The sequence below is a fragment of the Anabrus simplex genome, chromosome 2 (genome assembly GCF_040414725.1).
Source record: "Anabrus simplex isolate iqAnaSimp1 chromosome 2, ASM4041472v1, whole genome shotgun sequence".
NCBI lineage: Eukaryota > Metazoa > Arthropoda > Insecta > Orthoptera > Tettigoniidae > Anabrus > Anabrus simplex.
The window spans coordinates 438,901,963-438,916,233 of record NC_090266.1 but is presented as its reverse complement, the minus strand read 5'-3'; the positions used below and the strand labels follow the sequence as shown (position 1 = coordinate 438,916,233).

General features: G+C 38.0%; 1 protein-coding gene across 1 annotated transcript in view; it reads left to right on the top strand.

Moving 5' to 3' along the window:
• Positions 1-221: 221 nt before the first annotated feature.
• LOC136863569 (esterase E4) overlaps positions 222-14,271 on the top strand; it is a 296,437-nt gene continuing 282,387 nt past the window's right edge. Inside the window, exon 1 of the mRNA XM_067139949.2 lies at positions 222-404. Within this exon, the coding sequence (XP_066996050.2) occupies positions 222-404 (183 nt within the window). The remainder of the gene's footprint in view (positions 405-14,271) is intronic.

The following is a 14,271-nucleotide window of genomic DNA, read 5'->3' as shown; positions in this document are numbered from 1 at the left end:
TCACTCACATTCAGCAGGTAATGTACCAGATGTTACGGTCTAGCCTAGTGTGGGCACAATTTAGCGTGTCTTCCTTGTCGCAATTCCTTACAATGAAACACAAGCAACCCATACATACACTTATAACAGGTTTTCCTTCTTGGATGTGACGTCCGTTCAAGGTCGGCCCTCGCCGGAATTATGCACTTCAGTCCAGTTGGCAGCTCTTCAGTGTGCTTGAAATGTTCGCCGTAGTAGGATGTGTGTTATGTACCCTGATAGCAGCAGAGGCCGATGTGCCGATTGTCAACACAGTTCAAGGACAGCTACGTGGTAGGATCCTCCACACAGTCTCGGGAAGGGAGTTCGTCTCCTTCCGAGGTGTGCCTTTCGCTGAGCCACCAGTGGGAAATCTCAGGTTCGAGGTAAATTATTATTATTATTATGATTATTATTATTATTATTATTATTATTAATGATATTATCTGGCTCCTTGACTGAATGGTCAGCGTCTCGAACTTCTCATCAGAGGGTTCCGGATTCGACCCCTGGCCAGGCGAAGGATTTTTGAACTACGTATGGTTAAATCCTTTCGCTCGGGAAGTGGGTCCTTGTGTTCGTCTCTTCATATGCGCGCGTGCACACACACATCGCATTACCAACCACTACAGAGACCTACAATAGGGGATTCATCCCTCCACGTAGGATTGGCATTAGGAAAGGCGTTCCACCGTAAAACTAGGCATTTCTGTTCCAACTTTTTTACTGAATGGTCAACATCGAGGGTTTCGGTTCAGAGGGCCCCAGGCTCGACTCCCGGCCGGGTCGGGAATTTTAACCTCTTAATTCCACTGAATCGGAGACTGGAATTTGTTTGTGTCCCAACACACTTCCTTTCAAACACACATACAGTGCCCCTAAGTTAATGCGAAAAGGCCAGGGAGATTATTATTATTATTATTATTATTATTATTATTATTATTATTATTATTATTATTATTATTATAGTCAAATGGTTAGCGTGCTCGCCTTTGGTCCAAGGAGTCCAGTGTTCGATTCCCGGTCGGATTAATTCGAAAGACCTGCACCAGACCTCACCGGAGGCCACATGACATTAAATTATTATTATTATTATTATTATTATTATTATTATTATTATTATTATTATTATTATTATTATTATTATCACTTATTAAACTATAATCCTGTCTCGTCTAGTCGTCAAGTAGTGAGTGTTCTAAGCTTCTGGTTTTTCCGTGATGCTAGGATGGGAAAGGTCTTAATTAAGGTAAACCTCCGGCATTTGGGTAATATGAAAATGAAACAACACGCATAACCAGCTCCAGGACTGACGACTTGGAACTCCGCGTAAAACTATAGGTCCCGTCACAATATCAGCACCTGTGTTCGACTGCAGACTGTATTTAGAACAGACGACCAATGACTAACCAACTGCATCCTGAGGTCGTCTACCGTAGAACACTCGAGACAACTTCACTATGTTGTTTTTTTACTAGTTGCTTTACGTCGCAACGACACAGATAGGCCTTATGGTGACGATGGGGTAGGAGAGAGCTAGGAGTGGGAAGGAAGTGGCTGGTGTGAAAATCGGAAACCGCAAAAAACCGTCTTCAGGGCTGCCGAGAATGGAGTTCGAACCCACTATCTCTCGAATACAAGCTCCTAATCGCGCGGCCAAGCCACTCGGTAATTCACTATGTTAATGTCTATGATAGCCGAGTGGCATAGTCACCAGCTTCCCACCAAGGCACCCTCGGTTTGAATACCAGCAAATGTATGCGATATATTTGACATGTTCCATATAATAAGCTGGAGGTCCCGTGGCTATGATCATGATCTCAACAGTCATGTTAAACTACACGCTTCTCTCGTGAAGTATACCGTAGTATTTACACTGCACAATGACGTCTTGTTCAAAACGTTTGTTGTTTTCCTCTGATCTTTTACAATAGACTGTGAATATGATTGAGCCTATGCATATGACTAAGGTAAAACCATTCCTCATGCAGCTGTCCCTGTGATCGGTTAGAAGAAAGTATGGATTGTGAAGTCGAGTCCATCGTACATTTCAGGGTGCTTGGCAGACTGATAAAGTCTACAATAGCACTTCTGGCTCAGTGAGGTAAGAAACAGGAAACTATCACGTTCCCCGAGGTGTACAGGTAACTTACTGCCTCTCACAGAGGCCCCAAGTTCGATTCTTGGCCAGCCCAAAGATGTTAATTCTGGACTGAGTGCTGAATGTGCTTTAACCAACTAAGGAGCTTGTTGATATGAGAGGCAATAGATTCGGTTCAGGCGCGTAACGTTAGGTCCCGCAGGGACCGCCAAGCAGGCGGGCCCGGGCCTTGAAGGGGCCCCGCACACTCCTCGCAAAAAGATAAAATAATATATTTCTGGCCTAATACCACACTGCACGGAAATAATCAAGGCGATTTTGTAGAATCAAACGAAGTTTTTTAATGTTTTAATTTTTTTTAAATTTTTTTTCTAAGTAGACGATTTGCCACTTGCTTGCATCTAGCAACAGGTTATTGAACTGAATATAGACAATGCTCCTTTGCCTTTGCCATCCCTCACAACACCGCGACACGCTCCTCATAAAAGACAATCAATCAATCAATCAATACTGATTTGCATTTAGGGCAGTCGCCCAGGTGGCAGATTCCCTACTGAGACTTTCCTAACTGTCTGACTAATTTTACAAATATTATAAAACTGCATTTAACTTGGAAAATATGAAATATCTGCATTTAAAATGGAAAATCTGAAAATTAATATTCATTAAATAAAATACACACTCGTCGGACCTTGTACTCACACTTACTTGTTACCTGCTTACTTACACATACGTTATTTGAAGGGCGCCAGCTACCACTCAGTGCAGTAATAATAGAATGAGACTCTTGACTATCTCTAGGGTGTGGGGTAATAAGCTTACTTTTTACAACATACCATATAGGTTCTGGGAAAAGGAGATTGGCGTTCCGTTTCCCCATTAATTTTGAGGTTAAGATATTTTACTGTCATTGAAATAAAACTATAAATTCGTTTGATAGAACAAAATATATTCTTTAAATAATATATAAAAATTAGTGAGTCTTGTTGCGATAAAACAGATGAGAATATGAAATTATGACATTGCAACTGAAAGAAACTAGGCATGAATTTGAATTCTTCTTGACCGGACATTTAACAATTTATACAAAATATTTCCCTCACTGATTCACTTGACTGTACCTTCAACACTTTGAGTGTAATTACGACGTAATCCTTTGATCTGGTGTTTACTGTAGATGTGTCACGCCTAACTTGGTGATCCATCCTTGTGACTGCTTCTTCTCCATATCATCTGACTTCTTTGTAAGTCAATATGGTATCCTTCTCTGACTCCATGGTAAGCCCTTGCGTCCGTGTCTTCAAATAAGTAAGCAACCAGCTTTGTCCTCACTCTCTCAACGACCAATAATTAATGGTTCACTGAGTCTTCTCCATCTGTCGTTCACACTTGTTGACTGACCGACTGAGGCCTCTTCATCTAGTAGACTTCTTCACTGTTCAGCTTCCGTTTAGCTAATGACTGTTCACTTATCCATTTTGACTTCTTCACTGTACTGCTTCCGTTTAAATAATGACTGACGCTACAATATGCACCCACCTTTTATAGACGTTGGTTGACACAGCTACGTAATCTCCAGAAATAACAATGACATACTCCCACAACGCCTCAAACTGTTGCATGTAATGGTGAAATGCCCTGGGGCTCCCTAAGAAAATCAAAGGAACAGAGCTCAGTGCTAAGTGAGCACGATGACGTAGCCATGACGTAGCAATGACTTGGCACAATCGCCAGCATTATTGCACAATGTAACGATGCCATATCCAACATCTGACATATAACAATTCTTACTGTACATGTATTGAGTGTTATTTTACACACGCGTATATATGCATACATCTAAGTACAATCCTGCAAGCGACAAGCATTGTAAAATTGAATTGAATAAGAATTATAACAAAATAATAGTAATCTCACAGATAAAATAATAATAATAATACGGACATAATAATAATAATAATAATAATAATAATAATAATAATAATATCACAGATGCAATAATAATAATAAAATACAGATATTACCTTGTAACGGGATTTGAACCGTTACAATTCGCCTCCCTCATAAATAAATCGAAGAACAAAGAATCGATTGATTTATGAACAAAATTTTATATATAACACTGACACAGATAATCACTTTAAATGAGTATACAACAATAATTTTCTTTTTCAACATCCATACATTTTATAAAACATCACATATATGAGAATTTTTCTCGCACATTGCCATCGTAGATAACTGTTCAGTGTCCCATTCTCTGTCTCTCTCATACAATTCACAAGAGTATAGCACTTGATTAAATACATACAAATTATTTTAAATGTTTACACTACATTCTTCTTTTTTTACATATCAAAACTTTTTGTGAAATATCACTTATATGAGAACTTTTCTCGCATATTGTTAACGCAGTTAACTGTTCAGTGTCTTGTTCTCCGCTTTTGCCTCACAACACATGACAATGTAGCACTTATTCTTCCAATACACCAATACGACACTTGCTCACACGCAAATTCACATATGTCAGTTTTATTTTGCCAGTTTCTCACACAAATAAATCATCTTATTCTTATCTCAACAAATCTCACGTGAAGTACTTCTTCAAATTCCTAATGTTATAAGTACCGACAATCTTCCCTTCCTGATCTTTTAAGGAATATGCACACTTCCCGATACGGTTCGCAATAGTGAAATACCCCTGATACAAAAAATAACTTCAAAATATTTCCCGCCCCTGCAGATGATGAAATGGAACTTTGAGTAGCACTCTGTCACTCAAACTGAATCAATTTTGCCCTTATAAACTTACATATCTCAACAAATCACATCCTTCTTGGCAACAATAATTCAAGGATCAATACCATGGCTACAAGATGGTTCAATTATTCCGTAATCCAGCATAATGTTTATTTGTTCTTTGACTTCACTAGCACATTTAAGTTGAATGGGGTACTTACTTCCCACAAATGATGAATGGTCATGTACTACAAATTTATGTTCATATACGTGTTCTTCCTCACTTACCACTAAATACATCTCGATGCTTACCTAACATCGAACACAATTACTCCTCCTGTAATTCACTCAAATTACCTCACGTCACTGCCTCATACCGACTATCCCTCGGATACTGGTCGTACAGGCACGTAACACACCCAACAAAACATTTCCTCTCACTAGGAACAACTTCACTTACTTCTCATATATTTCAAAGAACACACGTCACCAACACACTTACCTCAGACCATCATAATTAACACGTACTTCTTTGCTAGTTCCCTCATAGAACAAACACACACTACCTAAATTAAAGTCTACTCTACTTCCCTGATTTGCAACCAAGTCAGCTCCTAGAATAACTGAATACACAAGATTTGGTACAAGGCGTGGCTAAAACTTACAATTATCTTCATCATGATTGGTACCGCTATCATCTTTTTTACTCACTATGACTTACCCAACGGCTGTTATAATATCTAATAGTACCTTTGCTTACCTTCACAATTTCTATCATCGGAGTTACTATCTCAATACTTACATCATATTCTCGGCATTACAAGTACTTACATCACTTAACAGATCACTTCTTACATCTAACTTACTGCTACCATTAATTACTTCATTATCTACGACTACGTCACTACTTAAATATCTCACTTAACATTACTTAAGTCACAATCACACTATACCCTTAAATCTATTTTCACTACACAACTACTTTTACTACATACCTGTTCATCTTCTACCTTCGGACTGTTCACTTAATTTACCCGATTCCCTGTGAATCTGAAATACTCTGGCTCGATAACGACACCTGCATCACATTTGTATTCAGACTATCATAGTTTCTGTGATAACTCAAATCCGTACGCCTCCCATCTTCCGATTCTCTCTGATTACTCCTCTGATCCTCTCTCTCATAACTTAAATACATACGCCTCCCATCTTCCGACTCTCTCTGATTACTCTTCCGACCTTCTCTCTCATAACTCAAATACATACGCCTCCCATCTTCCGATTCTCTCTGGTTACTCATCTGACCCCTATCACCATCGACATAACTCTTAATCCTCTGCTCAGCAGGATTATTACTTCTCATCTGATACACGGCTAACATTTTCCCCCCTCTCTTTACTATACTACTTTCCCCAGCCATCATGCGCTCTCTCTCTCGCGCGCGCCCTTGCACACATTCCTTCCAAAGACTATCAATGAACTTGCCTTTAATTTCTCCTAAATTAGATATATTATCCCAGTACACTCGAAACCACATTTTACCTTCACCAATAAAAACATTAGACAAAATCTCCAACACATATTCCCATTAAATAATATTCTTCCTTGACTTACCTGCAAATCTTTTCTCAACTATTTTCACAAATTCTGTAGTACTGAACTGTTTTCCAGAAAACCCGGTTAAATCATGATCCCTACTGAACAAACCACTCGCTACTATCACTTCTGTCATTTCACCTGTACCTTCTTGCCGTATCACTTCCTGGCAACTATAAAATATCTTCTACCGCTTCTCTCTCAGCATTCTCTTCCTCTATTCTCACTTCTTCCTTCAATTCTTCCTCTCTTTCTCTTACCTGCTGTGATAGCGTTTCCTGTTCGTTCCGTAGTTCAGTGACCTCCACAAGTTTGCTTTCAACTTGCTCATTTCTACTAATCTGTTCCCCCATCTCTTCCCCAACTACATTGCAAATCTTGTCCAATCTCTTCTCGACTACCTCATGAATTTCTTCCCGATTACTAGAAATTTTATTACTTAATTCTACGATATTCTCTGAAAATGCTCCATTGACATGCTCAATCTGAATATGAATATTGCTCCAATTCAACTTCATTTTACCTCCCATTTCAACACACTCTTCATTTGACTTACTTTCTAATTTATATTCTGACTTAGATATTTGATTGTTTATCTCTAATATCTTAGAATCTATTTTATTAATGGTCACATTAAAATTTTCTTTATAACTGCTAATTAATTCTTTCATCTGTCTATTCCTATTTTCGAGTACTTCCTTCATGTGTTTAATTAAATTTTCGCTGAAGTCGTCCATTTTGGCCATGAACAAATTAACAAAATCTTGGTTCAGTCCCCCCGCGATTTCCTTTTGAGTTCCTGTGTGCTTCTCAATTTCTGAAATTTCCTGAATTACCTCAGAAGCTACCATCGTATTCACCTGCTCCCTACTCTGAATTTCACCTTGGATGTCCGCAGAAGCGATGACCTCGTCGTCACATGACTTGTTATTGTCTTCCTTGTCCATCTTTGGTTCACTAACGATAGTACGCGATCTCAAATTAATTTCCCTCCTCAAATCCCTTGACACATCCCCAAAATACAAATATATATCACAAAATGACACTCCTGACATTTACCGGTAATAATTCCGTTGCCTTAAATTGTGCATACTCCTCCTAAAATAAACCTATGATATGCTGTCATTCAGACCATGTTCTGAATTTATTCGTGCACCACGTTGCGTCGACACATTGAGACTTTCCTAACTGTCTGACTAATTTTACAAATATTATAAAACTGCATTTAACTTGGAAAATATGAAATATCTGCATTTAAAATGGAAAATCTGAAAATTAATATTCATTAAATAAAATACACACTCGTCGGACCTTGTACTCACACTTACTTGTTACCTGCTTACTTACACATACGTTATTTGAAGGGCGCCAGCTACCACTCAGTGCAGCAATAATAGAATGAGACTCTTGACTATCTCTAGGGTGTGGGGTAATAAGCTTACTTTTTACAACATACCATATAAGTTCTGGGAAAAGGAGATTGGCGTTCGGTTTCCCCATTAATTTTGAGGTTAAGATATTTTACTGTCATTGAAATAAAACTATAAATTCGTTTGATAGAACAAAATATATTCTTTAAATAATATATAAAAATTAGTGAGTCTTGTTGCGATAAAACAGATGAGAATATGAAATTATGACATTGCAACTGAAAGAAACTAGGCATGAATTTGAATTCTTCTTGACCGGACATTTAACAATTTATACGAAATATTTCCCTCACTGATTCACTTGACTGTACCTTCAACACTTTGAGTGTAATTACTACGTAATCCCTTGATCTGGTGTTTACTGTAGATGTGTCACGCCTAACTTGGTGATCCATCCTTGTGACTGCTTCTTCTCCATATCATCTGACTTCTTTGTAAGTCAACATGGTATCCTTCTCTGACTCCATGGTAAGCCCTTGCGTCCGTGTCTTGAACTAAGTGAGCGACCAGCTTTGTCCTCACTCTCTCAACGACCAATAATTAATGGCTCACTGAGTCTTCTCCATCTGTCGTTCACACTTGTTGACTGACCGACTGAGGCCTCTTCATCTAGTAGACTTCTTCACTGTTCAGCTTCCGTTTAGCTAATGACTGTTCACTTATCCATTTTGACTTCTTCACTGTACTGCTTCCGTTTAAATAATGACTGACGCTACAATATGCACCCACCTTTTATGACGTTGGTTGACACAGCTATGTAATCTCCAGAAATAACAATGACATACTCCCACAACTCCTCAAGCTGTTGCATGTAATGGTGAAATGCCCTGGGGCTCCCTAAGAAAATCAAAGGAACAGAGCGCAGTGCTAAGTGAGCACGATGACGTAGCCATGACGTACAATGACTTGGCACAATCGCCAGCATTATTGCACAATGTAACGATGCCATATCCAACATCTGACATATAACAATTCTCACTGTACATGTATTGAGTGTTATTTTACACACACGTATATATGCATACATCTAAGTACAATCCTGCAAGCGACAAGCATTGTAAAATTGAATTGAATAAGAATTATAACAAAATAATAGTAATCTCACAGATAAAATAATAATAATACTGACATAATAATAATAATAATAATAATAATAATAATAATAATAATAATAATAATAATAATAATATCACAGATGCAATAATAATAATAAAATACAGATATTACCTTGTAACGGGATTTGAACCGGTACACTACCTGTTGTTTTCCTAGCCTTTTCTTAAATGATTTCAAAGAAATTGGGAATTTATTGAACATCTCCCTTACTAAGTTATTCCGATCCCTAACGCCCCTTCCTATAAACGAATATTTGCCCCAGTTTGTCCTCTTGAATTCCAACTTTACCTTCATATTGTGATCTTTCCTACTTTTAAAGACGTCACTCGAACTTACTCGTCTACTAATGTCATTCCATGCCATCTCTCCGCTGACAGCTCGGAATATACCACTTAGTCGAGCAGTTCGTCTTCTTTCTCCCAATTCTTCCTAGCCCAAATTTTGCAACATTTTTTAAAGCTACTCTATTGTTGGAAATCACCCAGAACAAATCGAGCTGCTTTTCTTTGGATATTTTCCAGTTCTTGAATCAGGTAAGCCTGGCGAGGGACCCATACACGGGAACCACACTCTAGTTGGGGTCATACCAGAGACTTATATGCCCTCGCCTTTACATCCTTACTATAACCCCTAAACAACCTCATAACCATATGCAGAGATTTGTAGCCTTTAATTACAATCCCATTTATTTGATTACCCCAAAGAAGATCTTTCTTTATATTAACACCTAGATACTTGATCCCCAAAAGGAACTTTCACCCCATCAACGCAGTAATTAAAACTGAGAGGACTTTTGCTACTTTGCTACGTTGCCTGCTGTCCATCTCACATTTTCGAGGTCACGTTGCAGTTGCTCATAATCTTGTAACTTATTTATTACTCTATACAGAATAACATCATCTGCAAACAGCCTTACCTCTGATTCCATTTCTTTACTCATATAATTTATATATATAAGAAAACATAAAGGTCCGATAATACTGCCCTGAGGAATTCCCGTCTTAATTATTATAGGGACAGATAAAGCTTCGCCTACTCTAATTCTCTGAGATCTATTTTCTAGAAATATAGCAACCCATTCAGTCACTCTTTTGTCTAGTCCAATTGCATTCATTTTTGCCAGTAGTCTCCCATGATCCACCCTATCAAATGCTTTAGACAGGTCAATCGCGATACAGTTCATTTGACTTTCTGAATCCAAGATATCAGCTATATCTTTCTGGAATCCTACCGAACTGCCTTCAATCGAACCAGTTATTAATTTCGCAAACATGTCTAATATAATCAGAAAGAAAGCCTTCCCAAAGCTTACATGCAACGTATGTCAAACTCACTGGCCTGTAATTTTCAGCTTTATGTCTGTCGCCCTTTCCTGTATACACAGGAGCTAATATAGCAACTCGCCATTCATTTGGTGTAGCTCCTTCAAGCAAACAATAATCAAGTACTTCAGATATGGTACTTTATACCCGGAAATCTTATCAATTCCGGCCGCTTTTCTAGTATTCAACTTTTGTATCTTATTACAAACTAGTTGATGTACCCGTGCTACGCTACAGAATTCTCAGAAACACTGATTTGGTGGTTTTCCTAACTGAATTCAACATAGATCATTACAAAAACGTCATTAGGAATGTAGCGATTGAAAGCAATTTTATCATATAAAATACTTGATCAAATGAAAAACCGCACACTTTCTCACTTTCAACGAACAGTGCTACGGTGCCGATCTAACAGTCCGAAGTTCCAGAGCTGGAATAACCAGATCGCAGACTGCCGTGAACACTCCTCTCTCATTATTCCGTTAAATATTCACACTACTCATTGCAATCAGTACCACAGGGTAGGGATTGAATAGCTCGAATACTATGATGAACCAGTGTGTTACGTACCAGTAATATCAGAAAATGTATGAACCAGAGTAATGGCATGTTAAAGAAGAAAGTTATCTAATTCGCCAGCTACTTCCCGCCAATATATAGGCAGGCTGTTACACTCGGTACGACCAGGCGAGTTGGCCGTGTGGTTAGAGGCGCGCAGCTGTGAGCTTGCATACAGGAGATAGTGGATTCGAACCCCACTGCCGGCATCCCTGAAGATGGTATTCCGTGGTTTCCCATTTTCACACAAGTCACACCAGACTGTACCTTAATTAAAGCCTAGACCGCTTCCTTCACACCCCTATTCCTTTCCTATCCCATCGTCGGTGCGACGTAAAGCAAATTAAAAAAAACCTCGGTACTCTGCAGTAATCCAATCCTATCTATCGGGGATAAGTGGAAACAGAAGAAAAATATCACATCACAACAAACAATGGTCAAAGTAATGTTATTGTTGATAAAGTTTATGAGCTTTCTGTATTGCAGGCCTTCACATTAGTTTTCTTTCGACTCTGTGATATTAGGGCGTCTTACAAAATTATTTATATCGTAGACTATAGTTCCTTATTCTCAGACTATACATACCTATTTTCACTAAATTCTGTTTATCTATTTTCTCGTGACTCGGCGCTGATATGGACTTAGTAACAAAAATCCAAATTCATGAATATCTCTGTGATTATATGCGGTACGGTAACAATGTATAAGACATAAGTGATCGGAAATTTAATAACCTCTTACATAACGACTACTAACTTACGACATAACTAAAGTTATGTTAGTTATGTAGTATTTATCAATGCGACCACTAATAGCATAAATGACTTATTTGAGAATGACATTTCAGGCCTTCCTCTAAACTATCATTTCACTCAGCGTGAACAAAATAATTTATAGCCTAGGTTGTAGTGGTTCATCACCCGACTTTACATACCGATTTTCATTAAATTCTCTACAGCCGTTTTCTCGTGATGCGTGTACGTACATACATGCATACACACAGACAGACAGACAGAGTCACAGAGAGACAGACAGACAGACAGAAATTACGGAAAGTAAAAAATGCATTTCCTTGTTTCTGTGGACATGACAGATACAGAAATATCATTCTTTTCAAATTCTGAGCAATGTACAGACAAAACTCTTATTTTATATATACATTACACATTTCAGGCCTTCCCCTAAACTGCCATTTCACTCAGTGTGAATAAAATTATTGATGGAGTAGATTATAGCGACTTATTCCCCGACTTTGCATACCAGTTTTCGTGAAGATACGACAACCAATATCATAAATATTTGAAAATTAAATTGTAGGCCTTCCCCTAAACTACCATTTGTCTCAGCGTGAATACAATTATGTATAGCCTATATTGTAGCGACTTGTTTCCCATCTTTGTCTACCGATTTCAATTAAGATACGACCAGTAATAATATAAATATTTGAAAATTAAATTTTAGGCATTTCCCCTAAACTACTATGCGGACAGAATCGATTTGGGGAGTTTTCGTTAAAATGGCAGCCCCCCTTTCCTACTTCCAGACAGATTACAGTTTTTATTATAATGGCAGGCAATTACCCTACTATCACTCGAAATTGAGTTGTGCAGTTATCATTATAATACCAGGCCCATTTTCCAACTTCCAGCCAGCTTACTGCCAGTCACACCAAGTTGGTGAGTTTCCATCAAAATAGAAGGCTACTATGCCTAATGCCAGTCACATTTTAGATGAGGACATTTCTTTATAATGGCGGGCACCCTTGCCTACTTCCAAACACAATCGGGTAGGGGAGTTTTAAAAAAAACTGCATGCTCACTTGCCTTCTGCAAGTCAAATCGAGAAGGGAATTATTCATTACAATTGTAGGCCTTCCTTACTAATGACAGTTACACAGGAGTTGGAGAAGGAACCCTTTCCTACTGCCAGTCAAAGTCGGTGTGGGGAGTACTGATTACAATAGCAGACCCACCCTTTCTCGATCGCTACAAATCGACATCAGTGAATAAATATAGATCGACATACGAAAGTATATGCGTGTTTACAATATTGAAGACCTTCATTTACAGATTAACTGCTACTAAACGTACGTCATATCGACGAAGGATTATACCATAAGACACGCCGGATTTAGTGGCCTAAATGGCTGGTAATATGATATGTCATCTATTCTTGGGTCAGATTGAGTTAGAAACGTGGAACAGGGTAACGTTCTTGTAAGATTATCTCACATTACATTACTTTTCGGATAATTATGTGACAGTTACATACATAGCATTTGGCTCATATATGGCTACTGGGTGGGCCAATTTTCGTGAAGAGTTTGATGATTCTGCATTTCATATAAGTAATCGAAGGTATGAATTATGCATGTGAAATTCCATATTGACTTAACATCCATTAATAGAGAAAAGTCAAACGTAAAATTGATACAGATACGGCAAAAAGTCATAAGACCAAGGTTGTAGATCATTCCAAATTGAATGGAGATTGTGCAATCTGTTATGTGATAGGAATTTCCGAAGGTCTGCACCATCATTAAAATTGCCTGCATATTTCGATATTCTTCGGGGATAAAAAGTGAAAAATTTAATGATCTTGGATGTTTTCCGTTCGTTACAGGCTAAAACGTATAATTTTGTCAAATTTCAATTATACTCTTTTTCTTCTGGCAGATTATGCCGCAATCTGGATTTTGGGCGAGGCGGGTAAAAATTAGGACTTTCAGGAAACTAAACCAAAAATTATGGAGATGGTCATTATTACCCCTTAAACGGAAAGCTGTACGAAAATTTCGCCAAAATAGTCAGTGTAGAGGCACACAGTCGTTACGATTTGATTTATATAGATAAGGAATCTGCTCGTGAGTTAAGTCCGATGGGACTTGTACAGAGAAACGGTCCGTTAATGATATCTCCCTTATTAATCCTCGTATCGAAATGATGCACATGAGAAAAAAAGGTTTAGAAAATAATTTCTACCAAGGCAGGTAGATTTAAATTAACGTTGGTTGTGTATATTTTGTGGAAGTGTAAAATTACTGTTTCGGTTTCGTATAAACCTCCAGTCAGTTCAGGGGTTTAGAAACAATATTTGCCCTAAAACCTATCAAGGACAAGTGTATTCTAAATATGAGTATTGGTGGAAATACATCCAGTAGTTTGTAGCACTCGCGTACATACGGCATAATTAAGGAAGAAAATAATGCAGTTAAGAAAGTTGAAAGTAATAGAAATTGGATTATAACTGAGGACAGCCGGATAACGACAAATATGTAAATGCCTAGTGAATGTATTGGAAAATCAAATGCCCCTCAATAAATTATGCTAGTGTGAGTTATGGATATAATAAAGCGGTAACAGAGAAGAAATTTAGGTCCAGTGATTCCTAG